At 44.3% G+C, this 23,765-nt stretch overlaps 2 protein-coding genes across 2 annotated transcripts in view; one reads left to right on the forward strand and one right to left on the reverse strand.

Annotated features, from left to right (window-relative positions):
- Positions 1 to 4,565, forward strand: part of PODXL (podocalyxin like) — a 46,616-nt gene extending 42,051 nt beyond the window's left edge. The window contains exon 9 of the mRNA XM_059816941.1: positions 914 to 4,565. Coding sequence (XP_059672924.1) covers positions 914 to 1,108 — 195 coding nt within the window. The 3' untranslated portion in view covers positions 1,109 to 4,565. The remainder of the gene's footprint in view (positions 1 to 913) is intronic.
- Positions 4,566 to 14,609: 10,044 nt separating this feature from the next.
- MKLN1 (muskelin 1) overlaps positions 14,610 to 23,765 on the reverse strand; it is a 98,343-nt gene continuing 89,187 nt past the window's right edge. Inside the window, exons 17-18 of the mRNA XM_059816184.1 lie at positions 16,838 to 16,892; positions 14,610 to 15,142 (exon numbers count right to left, since the gene is read on the reverse strand). Coding sequence (XP_059672167.1) covers positions 15,021 to 15,142; positions 16,838 to 16,892 — 177 coding nt within the window. The 3' untranslated portion in view covers positions 14,610 to 15,020. The remainder of the gene's footprint in view (positions 15,143 to 16,837; positions 16,893 to 23,765) is intronic.

Here is a 23,765-nt window from a genome sequence, read left to right on the forward strand (position 1 = left end):
TCACTTCTCCATCCCTCTCCTTCTCCACAGATTCCCTCCCACGGCTGTCTCCTGATATTTATTCAGAGCAGTGTAATAAATCAAGCTGTAAATCCAGGTGGATTTTAACAGGGATGACTACTGGAAGCCATACACTGCCCAAAAAAGGGCTGCAGCTACCTGGAGAATCCCTCCAGGGCAGGATGGGGATGAAGGAGCTGCCGTAGCAAATGCAAAATTGGGATGGTCTGGGGGTCTGCCAGGGGATGAAGGGCTGGGTCGGAGCCTGGAGTACCACATACCCAAGCGCTGGGGTGATACAGTGCCTGATTCATCCATGAATCAGCCAAAACCATTTATGGCCAAAGGAAAAGGGGGTGGAAAGGCTGTTCCTTCCCTGCCTGGTTTCCACCGAGAGCTCCAGCATAGGGCTCCAGGATGAGGGGCAAAGGGGCCAGCAGCATTTGCGAGGTGGGAGCTGCCCCTGGGGTCAAGGGGGACAATAACAATAAAGCAGCTAAAAAGGGAAAAGGGGGGCAGAAAGGGGAGAGGAAGAACAGAGTCAAGTTGGGGAGATGCAGGGTCAGGGTACAGCAAAGATGCTCGGCCTCTTCCTGGGGGATGGAGGTGTGGGTCCATGGCCAGGCTGAAACTGGCAGCTGCTCCTGGAGGTTTTCCACGTGTCTCTGGCTGCTCTTTACTCCTTCCCACCATTAGCAGAGTCTTTCTTGCCAGCTCTATGCTATCCCCTCGCTGCGCTGGCGCTGACTGCAGCCCCCAGCCTCAGTCTCACCGTGGAAGTTTCTATATGTAGTTATGTACATCTATACGGGGCAGGAGCCGTGGCTGGATGGGAGGTGACAGCCCCAAGGTGGCACGCACAGCATGGCCAAGCTGTTTTTCACCGGGGTTTCTGGGTTTTCTTTCCTCGCAGCAGCGCCTGACCGAGGAGCTGCAGACGATGGAGAACGGCTACCACGATAACCCCACGCTGGAGGTGATGGAGACCTCCTCTGAAATGCAGGAGAAGAAGGTGAACCTCAATGGCGAGCTGGGGGACAGCTGGATTGTTCCTCTTGACACCCTTATGAAGGAGGACCTGGAGGAAGAGGAGGACACGCATTTATAGGATACAGAACTCGATCAAACAAAAAACGACCACCCCCCCAAAAAAACCCCACCCATAATCCCTACACGCACACACAACTCCAAAACAAGGCAAAATTCCCAACAAAGCCCAGAAAATCCCTTAATCAACTAATCACGGCCCCTTGTGCCACCACATAGGGTGCAAGATGGAAGAAGAAGGGACACGAGAGGACACCTCCGCACGCATTGTTAACAAGCCACCATGGTAGTCGCATCCAGACACTCCATCACCCATGGGTGCTCAGCAGGACCTACCATGCCAGACCTGACCAGGCATGGGCGAATGGGGTGGCTTTGCTCCCGAAGAAGTGCTGGTGTCTCCTCCAAGCATGTCCCCTCCTGTCCTGCGTCCAACCGCAGCCTCCAGCTATCAAGCAACTCAAAAAATGAAAAGAGAGAGATGTAAATAGGATGGGAGAGGGAGCACAACTCCCAACAGCAAACCCGCACCTGGCAATTAGAGCTAGAAAAATCCTCTGGCCCACATGGTTTAGTCATCGCTCTGCCCTCCCTGACAGGAAATGCCCAGGTATCGAGCTGAAAAAGCTGGAACAGCCTGTTCCTTTTTAATCCAGTTTCCATCCTCTCCCCATAAACCGACGGCTAAAACGCACAAGAGCCCCACACTGTGCCATAGGCAAACAAATGCATCCAGACCTGGGTGGACAGGGGGAATGCAGCAGTGCCAAGTGATGCTCAGTCCCGTGCCATCGCCAGCTGCGCCGCAAAGGGCTGCGGGACGGATCCTGCACCCAGTTGGAGATCAGGAGAGGTGCTGCAGCTTCTTGTATTGATGCAATGGGGAAGAAGAGGAAAAGGAGTCATTCCTTGAGTTCATCCCTCCTAGGAAGGGTTTAATGAGACCAAGAGCGATGCCTGGTCGCTAGCCCAGGCAGAAGGTTGGGGGTTTTGTGGTGCAGCAGACCAGCTCCAGCACAGGCCAGCTCTGCCGCTGCATTTCCCTACAGAAGTGCTGATTGCTTTGTAGTAATTATGCAGCAGCATCTCACGGCCCACATCCATCCTCCCCCGAGACCGTGGGTTGCGTGTACTGTGATGGTTTGTGATTTTTGTGGTCATGTTTCCTGCGTGAGAGATAAAAGCAACAGAAGCACGAGCCAGGTAGCTTGGTGGTATTCAGGGTTTTCCATCGGTACAGCCCTTGGTGTTTCCTCCCCACCAGGTTTATAAGCTCAGTTCACACTGTCAAGCTCTTCTTCAAAAGCTAGTAGAACAACAGAGACCTGCAAAGAAACTTACAGCTCAGCAGCGAAGCTGGGACTGAGCTTTGTCCTGCAGCCCTTGGTCTCTTGTCCAGGTCTCCCTTTGCTGTAAGTCTTTAGAGGGGAAAAGAAAAATACGCAGGAGCAGAAAGTGGCTGGACTGAGGCCATTTCTGATTTTCCAGTCCCCATCACAGCTCCTAAATGGCTCTAAAAGGATGGGGAGAGTTTCACATCTTTGCTCTGGCTTCGGTGAAGCAGCTCAGCCCCGTCAGAGGCAGAGATCAGAGTGGGGCTCCATCCTCCAGCACATGGGAAAGAGAGGAGAGGACCAGAAGGCCACTTGGGTGAGTGCATCTCCCAACACATGAGGATGGTGGTGGTCCCAAGCCCTCTGCAAGCCAGAGAAGCTGCAGATGAAGAATGATGCCCGAGCATGGCCCTTCCTCTCCCCTGCTTGCCATAAAGCATGCATTCACCAACGCGTGACGGGGTGAGCTCCTTTGGGCTCTGCCACCAAGTCAACATGATGGGGATCCGCTCCCATGGCTGCCCTGAACAAGGGGAAAAGCGGAGCCGAGCAATGGAAAGCTTGGAGAAACCCAGGTTGAGCCGGTCCTCGGGAGTACTCACGAAGGAGAGGGTCAGGGCTGTTTGCTTGGCCCCAGGACAGAGGCTGGCAGAAGATACGCTCTTCTCAAAGGGACTGGCTCTTCTCCCTTCTCTCCTGCACCGAAGGGCAGTTTGAAGTGTTCAAACCTATATATTTTTGTATGTAAATATTCCTGTTAATCATTAGCAATGTATTCAGCACACTTCACTTACCTGTGCACTGCACTACGGGGAAGTAATTTTGCAGGGGTGGGGGGAATTAAGAAATTAAAAAAAAAAAAGAAAGAAAAAGCTAAAGGCCAGTCCGGTAGGGCATCAAAATTCGACACAAAGTAGGAAAACGCCTCCCACCCAGATAACCCCATGCCACGGCTTTGTCCCTGCTCCAGCAGCATTGAGTTCAGCTCTTTAATATTGCAGCAAGGCTCAAAGAACCCATCTCGGCGTTCGCAATTGCTTTCGTGAGCACGTTTGCTTCCCAGCTGCCCCAAGAGACGAGCGGCGGGTCGGTGACCTCGCGTTTCTGTCCTTCGCAGAAAATAAACACAGTGACAACACGGGGTAGCAGCGAGGCTTTGGCCGCAGGGGCTGGTGTTGCCCTAAGGACGCCCCTGGCAGAGCATCTCCAGGCAGTCGGGTTTTGGCATGTGCCTAAGATCCCCCTTCCCAGTGAAGAGATGCCAAAGTGCTTTAATGAATCAGGTCCAAAGACTTTGCAAGAGAACCGTACAAAGGCTTGAGATCAAGCAACCTTAAATCTTTCCGAGCAGAGACCAGTGAAGATATTAACTGCTCAGCAAGTGCTTATAGTGATTTATATTTGAATAGGAATTGTACATTTATTTATTTTTCCAGACACCATATTTTTAAACCACTAATATTTTATAGTAGATTTTCCTTCCCCTATTTAAAGAAGTATTTCCACAGAAAGAACAGTATATGTTTTTTATGTTGAGAACATTCTTTTTGCAAAAAAAAAAAAATCAGGTAGGAAATGCAGCAATGAGCATCTTTGGCCTTAATCCTTCCCTTTGTAGACTGTAGCCATAATTGTTAGACCAAAAATAAATTTAAAAAAAAAACTACCCAGGCATTTCCTCCCTCCCTGCCCCTCCTCCCTTCCCCACGCTCCTCTTCTCTCCCCCAAAACAGCTTTAACATCCGACACGTTGTACAAAGACATTACTGCTCTTACCTTTCGGTGAGAGTTCTACAAGCAGCTCAGATGTCCTTGCAAAAGGACTTTTCTATTTTCAGATCCACAAGGAACGTGTAAATATTTTAGGACCGTTTATCTCCCGCTCACAGTGCCATGACCCCACTGATGAGGTTGATAACTGTGACTGTTGCCTACAGAAGACATACAGGAGAAGACACAATCCATAAGGGACTACAGAAGGAGAACCTATTTCCCAAGGCGGCTACCCGTTCAACCTTGCACATATACTAGAGCTCTTACGTACTGTATAGCAGCATCTCACGGGGACAGGAGTCTGATTTACACTGGAATTTACTGAGGAACTGGATTGTAGAGATTATTCTTGCATTTTCCTACAAATATATTTTGAAAGCATCATGTATTTCTGTCAATAAACATTCTTACATAAAAGATTCATTCCTTGGCTGAGTGAAAAGGGGTGGGGGGAAGCAGAGCTTGTGCTCAAGAGCCACAACCATCAGCTACGTAGGTGTTACAACTGGCTATGGTTTGAGCTGGTTTGGAAACCCAGCACAGGCTCTGCATGGTCCTGCTAGCAAGAACATGTGAAAACATTGGACAAGCAGGAGCAAAACCAACCCAAACCTTCAGAGTTAGCCAGCTGCAGAGGAGTTTGTATTTTTCCCACGCGGAAGAAAATAGGATAGTGGTGAAAAACTTCCCGTAATTAAAATCCAGAAAACCCAGAGGGGTGGGATGCTCAGTTGGTGTGAGTGAGGGCAGCCCCGCCACAGCCAGAGGACTGGTTTGAACTGTTAGTGTCTTCAGGTTGGAGGGAAGGGAGAGGGAGCTCGCCCTTGTTTCTGCGTTTCATCCTAACTCACCCCTAGCCGGCAATCCCTCCTCACACTTCGGTCAGGCAGCGGAGGAGGGAATCAAACCTCACACCCCTGAGCCAGAACACCCCAACGAGAGAGGGCCATCACACAAGGGCAACAGCAGGGTCAGCAGCAGCATGGGCAGTTCAGCATCTCCACTGACTCTCGAGTGCCCAAAATAGAACACTCTGTTCGAGGTTAAGTTTCCACTTTTACAAAGGGAAAAAAAAAAAAAGAATTTGCTTTTATTTAAATATGAGAAGTTGATGGTTTGCATTAGTCTATGTTCTAACTCTGTGTTTCTTCCCAGTAACAGTTTTTGCCACTGCTCAGCATGCGCTGGATTTATGGGATATGGACCCAGCCCTTCACTGGTTTCAGGGAACAGGGTATTTTCTCCGCTGTTCCACAGCGCAGAGGGACACGGCAGGCTCCTCCAGCAGGAACAGCGCCTGCGGCCCAGACATAACGCACCACCAGTTTCACAGTTTCTGCACCACTACAAGTCCTTCACAGATGTTTTTTCATTCTCAGAAGCAAGCAATGTTAGGACAAACAGATCTTAAATAAACACCCTTGCTAGCGTATACATTTTTATTAAGAAAAAAATGAACAAAATACATTCTCTCCTTATGTACATTACATACAACATAACTACATTTGTAGATATTCCTCATATCACTCATTCATTTATGTACAGCATGGGGCTTACATATCAACCCAGAAATTATCAAAGATGATTTATGCCAGGGAAGAAAATTAACATTCCAGGCTGAACAAAGATCACCCATTTAACTGTAAAGAAAAGGGCAGGATGGCGAATCACCAGAGTCCAGGAACGATGCCTGTGACCACCACAGGCTCAACATAGGACTAGTCAATGTTAGACTTGCTTATTAAAACACGTGTGCAGTTCACAGCGTTCAACACCCCACAGACGCTCCTTTCCAGCCCAGGGCTGTCTGCACCTCTCAGTTCAGCTCTCCTGTGGTCAGGTGTCCAAGACAACAACTGCAGGACAGACACTAAAGGGAATTCAGACAGACACCAGAGTCTGTGGGATTGCTGTAGAGATGCAAATGCTTCAAGTCGGATGCCAAAACAGAAAAATGGGCCAAACTCTGGACAGGGAGCGGACACTCATAACTCCAAGCACTACATAGGGAATAACTGGCTTTTCGGGACCACATGAGGGTGTAGAGGACGAGATAACGAACATGGAAGGTCCAGACAAACAAACCACCACACTGTACAGTGTTACGGTAAGAGCAGAGGCAACAGCTCAAAGAAACAGCTTGAAAAGCACCCCTAACCAGGTTACAGTGTCCAGCCAGCTGGTTTAGCAGTGTTTAACCCCAGGCTACCCTGATCCTGTCTATGCTGCCAACGTATCCAGAAGAGAGAGGTTTTTTCAGCAGTTTCAAAGTACAACGTCCAAAGGAAAAACATTTACCGAGACTAGATACTTCTAAAATGAGGAACGTTGCATCTCCGCATCTAAACGTAGAAGATGCAGGCGACCACCAGCCCACAAGGATGGGAATGTTGTCTCCCATTAACTGAGAATGAGCCAACAGGCTTTAATTTTCTGCCCTAGGCAAAGTGGTCTGCAAGGTTCGGGGCCTCCAAGACTCAAGACTCCCATGAACACATTTATTTGTACAATTAAGCTCTTTTCTCTTGCTTTTGGTCTCCCCAGCATCCCCTCATTTCCTGCTGTGGAGGAGGGTATGCTGGAAGACATAGCAGAAAATACAGCTTTAGTAAATAGTAACAGCTACTAATAACTAGGAGTTTGTTTTCGTTTCCACTACCCAGCACAGCAGCTTCTGAAGTGAAAAGTGTGTTGCACATCAAAACATCAACAGGTGGGAGAGAAGGGAGGAAGGATAGGAATGATGAGGAAGAGATGAAAGAAATATTCAGCCTCCACTGCTAGTTTGCCTTCCCAATTACCACAGCAGATGAGAGGGGATAACACGTCAGCAGCACAATAGTTATCTGCTTCATGGTTAGATAAAAGTCTTCTCCAGTACAGGAGTTCTCCGCACTGCCTGGGGAAGGAAATCAGGCTGTCACCTTTTGAATAGCGCCTAGTACTGCAGGGCAAGCAGAAGGATCAGCTGCTGTTCAGACTGGACTATTTGCAGTGAAGTCACTGACTTGCAGCTAAGAAAGCACAAGTTGATAAGAGCCATTCTCCCCTTTTAAGAGCTGAGTTTTTTGTCAAAACCTAAAAAAGAAAGAAACCACTTTTCACCCTCAAAGAGGCTTCCTTCAATGAACAGACCCTGTTCACACGCTGCACCACTCTATTTAGTGAAACACAAAGTAATTGATTGAATCCCTTGGGCAGCTAGTTACAAAGTCAGGATATTTAAAGTCTTATTTTCTCATCATTGGGGAGAAAAACCTGTCCACTGGTATCTGGGATGTAGAGAAGGCTGTAACCACTGGAGCCACTGTTGTGCTCTAGGCTTCCCACTATCATATTAATTAAAAAGCAGCTAATCTCCTTTAATCTCACCAGCAGCTTTCATCAGAAAAAGCTCAGAACATTTTTAGGTTTTAACAATCTCTTAAGACTGCCAGACCTGGTCTGATAGCTGATGGTGCTGCACAACCTCCAGTATGCTTGAATAGTGTTAAGCCCAGCTGGCTTCCTCGCAATCACTGCAGAGGGACTGGGGAGAAAAAAAAAAACACCTCTGTATTAGTCTCCCTGGTGTCTTTGGGATGAAGAGGGCCAAGGCTTGAGGTGGAGCTCCAGGACTAGGAGATCCTGGTATTGCATCATTCCACTTGATGAAGAGCCAGAGAATACAGCTCGCATAAAAGTATCAGCTCTAAATAGCAGACCTGCTTGTTAAGAGTCTTCAGAGTCCTTCCACAAAAGACAGACCACATCTTAAAAACATACTCACATGAGCCACCACTACATTATCCCCAAGCCTACTTCTCTCCCATCCCCTCTGCCCTGCTACACTGCAGGAATAAACCAAACATCCCAACTACTAGCTGTTTGCCTCCGCTGGTGAAAGATTTGGGATTACAAAAGCATGTGGCAGAAAACTACGGCTACTATTTAATGAACCTGAGTTGGTATAATCTTCTTTGTCTTCTGTCAAACAGCTACCACGGTCCTGCTGCCATGCCAAATAAACCCTGCTGAAATAGGAGGGAAGGCTCATCTCAGCCCTGAACACTGGATCGTGGAGGGGCACAAGTAAATAGGTGTAAGCTGCAGCGTTATGCTAAACCGCAAACCGTGCCGCTGCTGGGAAATCAGCTCCCACGCTTGCCCGTCTTTACCCCAGAGAAGGAACAGCCTTTGGGGAGAACAAGGTAAATCACAAGGATCCTCCCTGGCTGTTTCAGAGGCAGCAGTAAGGAGTTTTGCAAAGGAAGCAACTAGAGTATAATGATGTGACATGGAGAAACTGATGCCTCATAACCACCACACAGCTCTAACCTTTAATTCTTCAGTAGGTACTCCATTAAACTGCGGAAAGTCTGAAGGCACAGCATTTTAATAGCAGTGAACAGTCAGACAGGGAAAGAAAAAGTCAGAATAAATGGAGGAATACCCAAGAGACCAAGCTTTAACCATCATGCTGGACAGCATATATGCTGGTGATAGATTTTTCCTTTCAAATTAGTAGCAAAACCAAAAATCTAACCTGATAGAGCCAGTTTTGAGCTGTTCACTCACCCCACTTTTCCCAGGAATGAACTGCGATGCCATGCTAGAGCTGAACAGAGTCAACTGATTTCTGACAGCACTCAAATACTTAAGTCTCCAGGTCATCAGTAAAAGCTGTGCTGACTTACAGCAAACAGCTGGGAGCCAAGACAACACGTACCTTTGTCTGCACCAAGTACAAATTAAGATTTCAGGGTACTGAAGTGATACACTGACAGCAGCTTAAGCAAGTCTGTGGCTGTAGCTATTCAGAAGCAGAGCACTGAATTTGGGTCACAGCAAGTATCTGGAGTTCATCACTAACAAATCGAGTTTGAATATATGAAAGCAAAGTAGACAGCAGCAATGTTACCTTTAGGATCTGTGCTTGGGGAAGATGCTGCCTTGCAGATCTCTACACCTAAGCCATACAAGCTGGTGTTATATAAAACCCCCGCAACCACTATCCTCTTCAGAGGTTTACGTATACAACCAAAGAGTATGTGAATAATCCAAAACTCCATCCAGTTCTTTGACCTCTGCCAGGAATGCCAAAAGTTTACCTGCCGGCATCAACCATGGCGTCTTCTTTTGTGACTCTCAAACGGCAGTAAGCAGTTCATTAACTGGCGTCCACTCTAAAACTACGTTTGGATCCACTGCCTACAGATAAAATCATCTGGAGTCAATTTATCCAAGCGCTGAGCCATGTGCTATTATAATGGTTCCAGTACAGTAAACCTACTTTTTCCACTCCAACTTTTCATTATAATAGAAGCTTTCAGTAAAACAGGAATTTTGCCTGTCATTACCACTACTTGAATAATTTCCAGCATAACCTTTTCCATTACAGGATATGATCAGGTCTACCATACCCATAGGGGTTTAGATACACTAATAAGCTTCTGACAGTACGCTTACATTTCAACAATATTTACAGCCTATATACTACTATCAATTTGTATCAAGAACAAATCATACAGTTGTTCCTAAACTCTCCTTTCATAAAATAAGACCCGTCTCCAAATTACCACGTGTACTTACTAGAAACTCTGACTGAGCTTGGCCAATTGTATAATCTTCCCCCTAATCAGAACAGCAATCATTTTTTATTTTTTTTTAACTGGGGCCACCTCTGTTTCTGTTATAACTACAGCTATAAAACACCACAAGCACTTCCAGAGACATACATGAATTGCTTTTACTGTCAGGACTTCACTTGACAATAGCCAAACATTCCTTAACTCCGAGCCAACCACAACTAATAAGCTAAAATTCAAAGCACACACCGGGACTCAAGGTTTCACAAGACATTTTTCCACTGCTAAAAACAAAGGTACCGAATGGAAACGTATCAAATAATTTTTGCCATTTCTCCAGAAGCAGCACAGCATTGCATCAACAGAATTAGTGCATGAACAGAGATGTAGGAGACTCAAGTTTAAGGTTGCCCAGAGCTAATTCATACTAAAAGTTTCATTCGATAAGCTCTACAAAATATTTCCTTCTCAATTCTGAAATACAGAAGACGGCAAGAGAATTAATAGTATTAGCGTTACAGGTACCTGCCACCCTCCTGCATTTGAAACAAGCACCATTAACGCTAATCTTTCTTACAGTAAGAGCAGCAAACAAGTGTCAAGTGTTTCTCAGAACACTGCTCTGAATTTATCTCTCGTTGCCTACAGCACTCACAAGCACAGGTTTGCACAGCAGGGCAAGAACGGTGTACAACTTTGTGACAAAGAAAACTCCCTTCTACAAATTTGCACGCATCAAGAAAATGATTCAGAAAACAGCTGTTCCACAAAGCCCTGCGGAAAACACTCTTCCAGAGTCATTACTCTGCTTTGGAAGGAGTCTCTTCTCGAAGACCCTGACACTTGTGGCTGCTGATTAAAGAAAAACACAGATAAAGCTACCACGACCTCTTGCCACTAGCCCCAACGCCTTTACAAAGAGCCTGCTCTCCTCCAAATAAGCAGTCCAAGTCATTTGCTGACTCCTCAGCCATTAAATTTTCAGGCTAGGCTATTATAATCAATGACCAAAAAATGCCAGCCATCTAATGTAAGCCTCCCACTGCATCCTTACTCCTGTACAATCTGCATACAGGTAAGCTTTAGTATGTTCTTTGGGAAAGTTTCGTAATTTCACTCTAATTGCCAGTGTACAAGGAAAATACCTTAGAAAAGTCTTTCCAACTGGGTCTTCACAGATTGATTTTCCAAAATGAGAGCACAATTTTGCTAATCGATCTTCTGGTAGCTACCTCCAGCTTGACCCCTGAGCTAGGCACGTACCTGTATGCACACAGAGCCATCCTGGGCAAGCAGAACCAAATCCCAGACATTTATTTACGTGACTGGATATCACTACTTAAATGACACATACGGGATGCTGTCCAGAAAAAGGGCAAACTAAACTTCTCCAAGGCAAAGTTCTCCTTCCTCATTATACTCAGCAAAAGGAAGAGATAAGTTTAAGAATAAATACATCACAAATGTTATCTTTCAAAGAGCTAAAAGAGAAAAGCTACAACTAATTTCAATAACTACTTCACATCACTCTTCAGGTCTCTCCAGGAGCAATATTAATTAATGGGATCCTAAAAAAAAGGGCAATCAGGTGACTATAGTTTCCTCATTTGTAACAAAAACATCTAAGTAGGTCCTTCTGCCACAAGTCTCTTGAAAATGCGTTAGGTCACATTGCAATAGCAGTACTTGCTTGGAGAACGCATTTTAGGAGAAATCTTAAGGACTTCTGACTCGAGATGACTATGAGGGGTTGTATAAGACAAACATTAAGAAACTCACTTAATTCTGCATAATTCAGTCAACCAAAAATCAAATCTGAAGGGCTTTATTTCTCTAGGAAGATGTGTCACTTGATAGGAGCAACTTTGCTTAAAGAATAATTTCATGTTTTCTAAAGAGCTGATCTACTGAATAATACTGTAAGGGCAACTCTGCTGAAGGCCAGTGTCAGTGAACAACCGAACTCACGGATCTCAAAAGGATTTTAAAAAAAAAACCCTAAATCAGGACTTAAGTCAAGTTAATCCCACCCTGACTTCCTATAGCTTGGTAAAACATACAGGAACCTTGCAAGTTTGGCTTTAAAGACCCCAGTCATCATGAGTCCCTCTCTGACAAGGAACGATGCTTTCTTTTGCAATACCTTATTTACAAGTTAACACATAATTTAAACTACTGTAGGGCAAAGATTATGCAGTATCAAATCCATACACAAAGTCACCTTATAATATAAGGTAAAGGCAAATACAGTATGTTTGTCTTGTCTAAGCTAAAAAGCCACCTCTGCTACAGCCTGCAAACAAGGGTGAAGTTTGAAAACTTCGCACGTACAGCTTGTATATTTATAACATTGCATGCACTGTGCTGTGAAACATTTTCAGGTGGCTGTTTCCAGATCAAGTGGGTCTCTTTTCTGTTTGTACTTCAGTATTTTGTAATGCTCACATCTAACGCTTTCCTGGAATATCACCAGCATCTTTACAGATCTGCATGTAATTAAATTCAAATTCTCCCTGTAACTGCTTGTCAATAACTGGCTTATTTAGAAAGGAAATTTATCCTTCACTGCTCAGAATTTTTAATTAGCTTTTAAATCAGGTAGCGTAGCATACACCAATGCAAAGAAATCATTTGATTTTGACTCCTAGCTTTAAGGGCACAGAACCAGGAAAGACCTTTGGCAAAGCCACAAGAAACCTTCACTTTGGATTAACCTCTCTGGCCACAGGGTGCCTCTGCTGCTCAACAAATACTCCAAAGCTGAGCAAATAGTTTCTGCTGGTTAATCACCAGCTGTAATCCATAAACTCTACTCGTGCGAGCTGAAATCGATCAGCTCAGGATAAAGTTAGGTCAATATTTGATCATCCTGAAGTGCTCTCATTAGCTGGGATTGTCAGTTCTGCAGAAGCAATGTTCACCTCGCTCAGACAAATCATTCATTTACACTGTGCTACAAAAAACTGAGCCAGGCTTTGCATGCACCCCCAACACAGAGGACAATGAGTTTTGATCGACTTTCTATAACACAAATCAAGCCTGACACGATGCACTGCTCTCCGGCAACATCATTCACAAAGCTTTTGGCATTCCTAAGCTTCTGCTGTCTGCTTGCCTGGGCTCCTCAGCCTAGGTGTGTCTTTTGGGTTCAGCCTCACACATAGTCAAAGGTGTGAGCGTAAAAGTTTACAAATAACTTGGTTGATTAGAAAGCTGTCACAAAAAGCAATTAATCATCTGACTGAAGTTGGAGAGTACACAGGCAACGAGATTAAGTGATAAGGGAGCACAACAGCATTAAAATTTTAAGTACTAGAGGGCTGCAGCATTTTGGCTGGTTGCATTAAAAGTGCTCAGTTCAATCTCAATGGAAACAACGCCTCAGTTGGAATATTCCCCCAGTATAGCACCGCCAGTATCTACACTCGTACCACATAAGCTCTACTTTAACTAGTTAACAAAGTGTCAAAGGTAGCACATTGTAAAGCTTAGCAGTGATGTAAAACTTTCCATGTCACTGGAAAAAAAAAATGCAGTGTTTCAAAGAAACAATTTAATCAGATTTTTCATTTACTGCGCTATGTACTGAGTGGATTCTTCCACAGACATCTGATTTGCCATCCACTGAAGTATACAACGTCCAGACAGTCTCAAGTTACAGGTTACTTAAAAACAGTGTATTTTGTATAGTCCTCCGTGAAGACGAAGCAAAGCCCAGCCTCTAACATATTGCTCCCTTCTAAGTGATTAAACGCTAGCATGAGTTTTTAAATTTATTTCTAACGTACCAGGACTACAAAAGTCACACAAAGAACATGATAAAGAGGCAATACAATGCAATCAAAGGAAGCAGACACTCAAGCTCTGAAAAAGACACTTCACTAACTCTTTATTTCAAGAGTCCAAATCATCTTTGCACACACAAGACTTCCATCAAGTTCAACAGGAGTCGTGTAGCCACAGTGGGTGCAGCAATGATACCCTACTGGCATGAACATTTCTGGACATAAAGCTTTGCAGTCTTGTATAAATATTTACATCTGCCAGTTTGTACTGAATGCTCACTGACAGCGAATGCGCAGAGTTTCTAATGCTGGGTATGCGTATCCTTCATTCCACTTCATAGTGCAGCACCAAGCCCTTACCTTATTTCTAAAGAAGGCTTTCAGCGAGGAAGAATATATTTTCTATACATATGCATCAGCTTGCTTTCTAAGAGATTTATGCTAAAAAGGCCTCCCTCACATTCAGATCAGGTCTAAAATGCATTTAAAAGTGAATGAGCTGCACTACATAGGAAGGAGACAAGCTGTTCGGAGCAATCCTCTTTACACTTACACATTGACAAACGCACACAGAAGCATAGGTGCATGTAAACGAAGACAATCTGCTTCAGAAATCCTACACCCAACCCGGAGTCAGGTTGCAGAGGTTGGGTGCGCGTGTGGTGGAAGACCCAGTTCTGCCCGGCTCTGCAAGGACCTGCGCGGTTTCTCATCGGAAGAGCACAGCACTGAAAACAGAACAAACCCTGAAAAGGGGCCTGTGCAGACGATAACTGCACTCCCATTTTCCAGCGCTTTCTCTGAGGTTCCCACTTGCCTGTCAGGTCTAAGTGGAAGGCTCCAGAGAACAGAAGACAGGCATTTAGGTATTCAGGTTTAGACCAGGTATCAGATGCAACTAGACACTACTGTCAGCCCAGTTCTGGGATGAGGGGACAGAAAATTTGTAACATGTGCTCCCCTTCACACGACACACTGCGATGACAAGACTCAAGACACACAGATTACTATTACCTCAATGCGTGCCAGTGTCCTGCCTCCAAGTTATTCAGCTGCTGAGGATGGAGTTGTAGGATAAAGCAATATATCATGACTAGCTACAATTGAGCAAAGAACAACCTCCCCCCTTTCTCACGAAACCCAAAATAAAACCCATCATCTTTAATTCCAGACAACCCACAAATCTCAATTTTCCCCTACAGGCAAAAAAGATCACTATATGATTGGGTTTTATTTTTTTTTCTTTCCCCCTACCTTTTCATCTTACAGTTGCTAACTCAAAATCCAAAGTCAGAAAAAATATATATATTTAGTCAGAAGTATGTCAGTTACATTTTATTAACCTACTCCAAGGGAAAAGCTTCAGGGATTCACCATACAAGTATAAAACCCCTTTCAAACACCTAGGGGTTACTATGTTACTTCATCCCAGCAGTCAATCAATGCAGTAAAAAAAATTAAAATACTGAAAATGGATGCTTTTCCCCTCTTCCACATGTCCAATGATTGCTCTGTTACAGCGTGATGAGGTCTACCAGGTTGCCTTTAGGAGGGGTCATGTTGTCTGGAAAGAAGTTGACTAGTGTATCAAACAGCTGAGTTCTCTGGGCATACGTGTGGTCAACATCTGAAAATCCTGAGGGAGAAAGAAAAGGAGAAAGCAAGTCAGTGGTCACTACTTTAAATGCTCAGTTTAGTTGTGGTGTACGCCCGTTGTCCACTTTGGACGTATGTTAACTATTTGCTACTTCTGCCTCTGTTAACTACCCACTACTATGTGCATATACACACAGAGATCACGTCACCCCAGGCCAACACCGCAATCAAAATGCCATAAAAAGTAGTAAGCAAACGGCTGTCAAGCTCATTGACAGTCCTGAAGAAATGGGGGAAGCAAGACTCCTCAGGGGACTGCTCTGATGTCCCAGAAAACAAAATCTGTGTAGCTATTTTTATTTGGTGCCTCATTTCTTCTGTCCTCACCAGACCTGGTACTTTGTGTTGCTTGCAGTTTTTCTTCAGACAAGCTCTGCTGATGGTAGAAGTCCCGAGTCAGAGTTGCTATTTAATCACTGGACTCCTGCTGAGGACCCAGGCTGCATCTTGGCACAAGGGTGCTTTGCAAACTAGTTTTGTGAAGTGCCGCCTCCCAACAAGGAGGGTTTAGTCTGCAGCAGAAGCATTGTTTATCCAAATCCCCATACTTAAACCATCAACAGCAAGAACAATAGAGTGGGCATACAATGATTTCCTCTGCTTTGTATTACTTCAATCACTGGTATCTCAAAGGAACGCTTTTTAATCCAATGAACTCAACTCTTCAGTTAATCAAAGTCAACCACGTTAATCAAATCAAGAAGGGCTTAGGTTTTTTGTTTTATTTTCGAAGCACCACTTGATGTATGTATCCTATCTGCGAAGCCAATCTCTGAATAAAGTATTGTATTGTGTCAAGAACTAATTCATCTTTTAGAACACTTAAAACTGGGGAAAACACAACTTTCTGAAACTTGGGGTTTCTTCCTTTAAAAAATTCACCTTACAGAATCAACTAGATAACATCTTCCAAGTTGCACAAGCTCAGCAGAGCTTCCTTATCCAGCAGGGCTGGTAGTGCAGGGGGCTTTTTCCTTCCCTCAATTCCTTAGATTGGGAATTACACGTCTGTCAAAAACTGAAGTAATCCATGCTCCTAGCAAGAGCTTGGTAACTTGAGGACAACACATTACTACAAGAATGCAGGTTATGCCTATAGCCTTCCTATAGCTTGCCCAGGATTCATCTCTCAACTGTTTAAAAGAGTTAACTGGATAGAATAGTAAAATAAATTATGGCTTTGGCTCAGACCTCCTGTTTCCAGCCCTACACGCCACTGTTTTCTTCGCTCTTGACATTCTGCCCAAAGAACTAGTTTTGCAAAGAACAGAGCGAACCAAACTACTCCAGGAATTACAGTTATCACAGCAAACAGAGCCACAGCCACGCTGTGAGATTCCAAAGTGACATGACAGGAGGTGCTGTATTCTGACCAAAGCTTCTGTTTATTTGGGTAACAGTGAAGCATCAATGTAATAAGAGACGCAAAATGATCCCAGGAGGCATGGGTTTAAAACTACTAGTGACAGATGTTTTAAATATGGGCTTGAGGCATTGGACACTGGTCATTATAAATAATCTCTCAAATGTCTATGTAGTGGCACATTGCATATTCAAACCGAAAAAGGACTACAATATTCATATGAAATATGTTTGATATAAAAACCAGCAGAAACTAACCATAATTATCAGAAGGAACATACTTAATATAATTCTTCTGATATGCAATACTCACCAAGAGTGGTGAAATCCGAGCCAGACTTAAATAACGCCGAGGCAAGAAGCTGAAACTGCAGAAGAGGTGGAAGGACAAAGAAAGAAAAAATAGTGTTATTAACAGCACAGGAAAAAACCCCAAAAGATTCATAGAGGTTCAAGTGGCTTTAGAGTTGCTGGGTTTTCTTTGCACCGTCCTTAGAACTACTGTGCCATACATAGGAATAACAGCAGCAGACACTTTCATATGAGCAATACAATTTGTCACCTTGGCTGAGCAAGTTGAATGGTTTTTCCTAGAATTAGAGCAGCATTGAGGCAATGAAAGGTACTTGACTGGGAGCCCTAAAAGCTAATTTTTTATATATACTTCTTTGCCTCTCTGACAGATATCACAGTGCAGAAGTAAGGAGAGTCTCTTTCACACAAAAACATTCTTGGGGATGAACGTGGTACAGTCTCAGCAAGCAAAGGATTAGACGGCATGAAAAGAGCAACTGCTATGGTGCAGTGTGAACTTCTTGAACACAGAGAAAGCTTTACATGGCAACAACCTTTCTGAACCGCCAGAGAAGCTCGTATCACAAGTTTAAGGCAATGCCTTTTTAACTTTAAAAAAAAAAAGTTCCTCATTTGGGAACATCAGAATCATGAGTAAAAACATTTTAAGTAACACATTCACATTTTTATTCTCCTTTCATGATATTGATAGATGGCAAACACAGTACCTTCCTCTGCCCCCCGGCTGCTGTTTTCCGTTACCCACGTTGTAGCAAAGCTTCGTGCTTTGTCATGTTTCCTTAAAGAATTAGCGATACCTTAAAGGCTTGTAATCTTTTGTCTCCTGTCTGTGTGTCTTTGCAGCACACAGCCCGAAGGAAAGAAGGGGAGGAAAAAAGACCAGAAGAGAAGCAAATATGTTCAGGGAAGGAGTGGGAAGAACAGCCAGGAATTACATATCCATCAGTTTAATTTCAATTTCAAGAAAAAAATGGGAACGTAGACAATTTGCAGGCATCTAGGAGCGTAGAAGGTGACGAGTAGCAGCCAACGTGGATTTGGCAACAACAACTTGTATCGCATCAATCTGATTTCTTCTACAGGGCAGCAGGACCTACAGATGGGACTTGGCAATAGACACTGTCCATTTTGGCTTTCATAGGACTTCTGATGTTTTTATATGATATTTAAGGCAAATTATCGAGGCATCGCCTAGATTAAGTTAACAGGGAATGGCAAGTAGGTCAAATAACTTTACTGTGGGTAGCCATCAATGGTTTGACATCAAAATGGAGCCATGAATCAGAAATGATTCATCTGTGCCCCAGGGTCAGCATCATTCTGGGTTTTCGGTGATAACCTGCTTGACAGAACAGAACACATTCACTGAGTCCACAGACCTTACACCACACTCAAACAGACTGCCAGCATGGTAGCAGACAGGCTTCAGACTGTTCTTCCATTTCATCCAGCTTATAATGATGGATCAAGGTGCAATTCACTAGGGCAAAGTGCAAATCAACACAAACTGGCATAATCAGCTATACAAAACAGGTCAGGATACATAAGCTCCGTGAGATCACATTTAGGAGTTGTAACAGATCAGTATCATCCTATTGCAAAAATGACAAATGCATAGAAAATGCATGAACAGGAGTAGTATCTTCAAATAAATCAAGTATTCCTGCTGTTACCAAGGCTCGTAAATCTCATCTACAACAAGGCAACTGCTTTTGGATGCCCTCTATCAATTAGCAACATACGAGGAAAGCACAAGAAAAAAAATGAAGTGGTCTGAAAATCAAGCTCTATAAACAAAGTTCAAAGCAGTCAGGGTTGCAGAGCCTCCACAGAAGAATGTCCAAGGATGAAACTGCAAAAAGTCACAAACGTAAAAGGCCACTACCAAAAGGTAAATCTACAACCAAGTGCAACAAGCCACAAAAAATACTTCAGGAAGGTCAATTTCAACATGACACCAAGAAAAAAAAATAAGGGACTCAGCGTGCTGGAATAAATTTGCAGTCTTTGGGGGGGGGGGGGGGGGGGGGGGGGGGGCGGTATCACAGGAAGGTAGCACTGGAGGTATTTAACAACAGGTTAGAAAGATACAGGATTGGCAGACTGCAGAACAGGGGGAAGAGGTTGATTAAGTACTCTCTTGAGTGGGAGGTCTGGTTATATGAAATCAAAAGGGACTGCAGTGCTACACGTGTATTTCTGCTAGTGTAACTTGTAAGAGTTGCTTGGCTCCGAATCAGCAACCTACTTAAACAGATGCCCAGCATAAATAGCTCCAAAAGTTCCAATAAAATGGGTGGCTAAGTCTGTGCTGCTTCTGATAGCAAGTGCCCTGTCCTGGCCATCTTCCCCTCATACACAATTGCCTTACAGGCCTGCTGCCAACTGCCTGGTAGCACATGAAGCCGGCTACACTGGGACAAAGCGGATGCCACATGCTTCAAGGGGTTCCCTGGCCTCCCCCAGCAACGCCAGCAGCCATCCTGCTGCAAACAGAAAGCAAGCTGTGCTTGAGGCTGGATCTCAGGATGCCCAACTAAGAGACCTGAACAGGATCCAGCTAGTAACTCGATGAACTGAGACCAAAAATTGGTTGAAAAAACCCTCTGCCAAGTATTCCAGCCTCATCTGCACTACGCATGATGGATTTTCACGGCTACGAGTTTCTTTCCAGCTTTGTGGGGAAGGAGTATCTTGTCTCCTTCTTCACTGATGACACTGCATTTCAGTTAACCTTGAGGTCTGTTGTTTGTTTCGAAAATTTTTTATATTTTATGTATCAACTCACATCTAAAAAGCACTTTCTGATAGAAAAGTCAAGCACATCTGTTACAGACAGCACCGAGCCTAAGCTGGTTCACTCTGCATTTGCATTACAATGCCAGCTAACCATATGATGTTCTCCCAAAGGACCCCTACTTTCTTCCCCAACGCATAGGACTGTTACTGCTTACTCAAGACCAGGTCTCCCACACACCATTCACAGCATACATCCAATGCAGTATTTTCTTCATGAAGTTCAAACTCTGCTCTAAAGAAGGAATTAATTTCTTCATCAGTTTTTCTATCGTATTGTTATCATAACACATCAAACTTCAAATTGGTTCATTTTGGGTCCCCTCTTTGAAACTACCAGAACCTGTTTTTTCTAAATAGCTAGTATTATGCAGCTTCTTCTGAATTCACTTGCAGCCAGAAGAGCAAAGCCCTCAAGCAAATCACACCTCAGATCTCTCCCATCAGGCACCAGAATGAAAGACCCAATTAATGACCATCTAGGAAAAACTATTTGCTTAACATCACATAACAGAGGCAGGACCAGAATTCAATTATCCAGCAGAAGCACCCAACTGCTTTAATCACACCACCACCCGTTTTTTTCTGACAATCCCTCTGGCTCACAGGCTTAATCCACTCCAAATTAAGCCTCCGTTCAAAAGACAGCAGTTTCCTTCGTTACACAATTAACTTCTCCTTCGGAGATCCAACCCACCTTCTGAACTGAGGAAGGGGTTCCTTAGAGATAAATGTAGCTGGTTAAAGAACATAAGGCTATATTAGTTATATATCTGGTGCATTAGTTATAGATATCTGGCAAACTAATATAAGGTTAACTAATATAATCAACCACATTCAGAGTTAGGCTGAATTAGTATTACGTGGGTAATACTAATTCTGGCATTTTCCAACTTAAGATCTTCATGTTTCCAACATAATTGTTCTTTTATCAGCTGCATGGATTTGATCTAGGTTTCTACCTAAAGCAAAAAAGCAATTCTGGTGTGTGGCAACCCATATAAGTTTTAGTATATTTGCTGCATGCCTCTGCCGTTTGCGCAAACGAAACTGTTAACACTGAGGGGAACGAGTAACTCCTGTTTGGGATACCTGGCAGGTTGTATGAATCAGCTAGAACTCCTCCTCCGTAATGTCTGTACGGCGAGTGCTCAGATCACAGCGTAAAACAGTTTCTCAGCTTCGACCAGTTCTGTTGGGACGGTGCCTCGTAGCGTAGGCTCAAAGAAGCAACGAGAGACTCAAATTCTTTGAGGATGGAGCCATCACTAGCTGAAGTTGGGAAGGCTGAACGTCGTTTTTGTAAAGGCTCCTCGGTTCCAAAGCCTCTGCTTCTGCAGCACTCAGACTCTGAGGCTTTACAAAGAATCACAGCAGGACATGAAGAAGAGAAGCATGCTTTTCTTAGCTCCTTCCTAGAACTACTTTTCCCATTTGGGCTTCAATTTTCCCAGAAATATCAGTCTAATGCAGACTCAAACAATACTTTTGGGCCCCACTGGCTTTATCTGGCAAATTTATTGAAGACAAGGTCTTAAGAATGGAAAGTATGAAGCAGCCTGGAACAGGGGCCTCCAGCCTCAGCCTACAAGCTAGTCAGGCCTCAAATTGGCCTCCAGGTCCTTTCTTTTTCTCCTACCATGCTCCAAGAAAAACATACTTGCACTATGTATCTGTTTTACAGCAATCATGGGATTAAGCTTCACCAGTAGTTGAATCTCAATCTCAATGTACAAAACAATCTTACTCTCCTTTACTTGGGCAGCACGGGCCATTCCTTGTATCGTCTTGATTTCTTCTATAGTCCACTAAGCAACTGCAAAGTTCTGGATATGATTACTCCAGTGTTAAAAGAACACCACCTTTAGCCTTGTATGTGATATACTGATGTTTTTGTGCTTTAATAGCACCTGTTTTTTTCCTTGACCTTAAGTACAAAACTTGGAATTAATTTTTATTTTCTGTTTTGACCATCCTTTTACCTTTAAAAGCCTTTACTTACAAGCTACCACCAATACACATCTCTGTGTACATCAGAGACTCACCTTTAAGATCATCAAGTCCAACCATCAACCCAACACCACCATGCCCATTAAACCATGTCCCACAATGCCTCGTCCACACATTCCTTGAACACCTCCAGGGATGGTGACTCCACCACCTCCCTGGGCAGCCTGTTCCAGTGCTTCACCACTCTCTCAGTAAAGACATTTTTCCTAATATCCAGCCTACATGTCCCCTGCTGCAAGTTGAGGCCATTTTCTCTTGTCCTGTCACTTGGGAGAAGAGACCAACACTCACCTCTCTGCAATCCCCTTTCAGGTAGTTGTAGAGAGCGATAAGGTCTCCCCTCAGCCTCCTCTTCTCCAGACTGAACAACCCCAGCTCCCTCAGCCGCTCCTCATCAGACTTCTGCTCCAGACCCCTCACCAGCTTCGTCGCCCTTCTCTGGACACGCTCCAGCACCTCAATGTCCTTCTTGGAGTGAGGGGCCCAAAACTGAACACAGGATTCGAGGTGTGGCCTCACCAGCGCCGAGTACAGGGGCACGATCACCTCCCTACTGCTGGCCACACTATTTCTGATACAGGCCAGGATGCCGTTGGCCTTCTTGGCCACCTGGGCACACTGCTGGCTCATATTCAGCCGGCTGTCGACCAACACCCCCAGGTCCTTTTCTGCAGGGCAGCTTTCCAGCCACTCGTCCCCAAGCCTGTAGCGTTGCATGGGGTTGTTGTGACCCAAGTGTAGGACCCGGCACTTGGCCTTGTTGAACCTCATACAATTGGCCTGGGCCCATCCATCCAGACTGTCCAGATCCCTCTTGTAAAGCCTTCCTACCTTCCAGGAGATCAACACTCCCGCCCAACTTGGTGTTATCTGCAAACTCACTGAGGGTGCACTGGATCCCCTCATCCAGATCATCGATAAATATATTAAACAAGATCGGCCCCAAAACTGAGCCCTGGGGGACTCCGCTTGTGACTGGCCACCAACTGGATTTAACCCCATTCACCACAACTCTCTGGGCTCGGCCGTCCAGCCAGTTTTTTACCCAGTGAAGAGTGCGCCTCTCTAAGCCACGAGTCCCCAGCTTCGCCAGGAGAATACTATGTGAGACTGTGTCGAAGGCTTTACTAAAGTCCAGGTAGACAACGTCAACAGCCTTTCCCTCATCCACTAGGCAGGTCACCTGGTCATAGGAGATCAGGTTGGTCAAGCAGGACCTGCCCTTCATGAACCTGTGCTGGGACATGACATAGAATATGACATAGAACACCCAGGTCACCAGAAATTTTTACACTAACAAATGCCAGTCTTTTGTACAACTTTAATCTCTCCATGAACTAGAATACACGGACAAACTTCCATGTGCTCTGGGGATCTACCTTCCTTTACACACAGTGTCAGAGCTATTAATCCACAGCTAGTAAAGAAAGATTCACTGATCTGAAAACACTGAACTAACTGAAGAGGTTTATGCGATTTCAAGCAGAATCACAGTTAAAGAGAACTGGATCTGCATTTGCAGGCAACAGCAGAGACAGAGCTGGCATATAGCCTGTGGTTACTAAAAGAACAGCTATCACAGGGGTGCTTACTTGCAGGCATCTTCTTCACTTTAGAATAATAAAAAAGGAAATAAAAATATAAACCTATTAACATCCCTAAAATTCACAACAAAATGAAAAACTCGGGGTATGTTCCTACTGTCAATCATTCATGCTACTTTAAACAAAATTGCTTACTAACAACAGAGTTTCAAGAACAGTCTGTTTATTTTCTTTGGCACCTAACTCAAAACAGCTGAAGAGACTTGCCTAACAAAATTAGAAGAAATTACTTCTATTATAAAGCAAGTAAGCCTTACCTCAACATGAAATTCTGCTTGTATTATTATATAACACTACCCATATCTCGACCCATAAAACACGAAATCGTATAGACTAGGCTCTAAGAGAACTGTAGCACAAAGTCAGTGATGAACCTATCCAGCTTGGTCCTTCCCAAATTTAACAGTTGCCCTGGAGAGAGGGTAAAGAACAGGGGAAAAAACAATTCCCTTAAGATTTGCCACACTAAGAAGCCTTACAACGTTCAATGGCTGTAGCCAGCACAGAGCAAACCAA

This window comes from Gavia stellata, chromosome 4 (assembly GCF_030936135.1).
Source record: "Gavia stellata isolate bGavSte3 chromosome 4, bGavSte3.hap2, whole genome shotgun sequence".
In the NCBI taxonomy this organism is placed as follows: domain Eukaryota; kingdom Metazoa; phylum Chordata; class Aves; order Gaviiformes; family Gaviidae; genus Gavia; species Gavia stellata.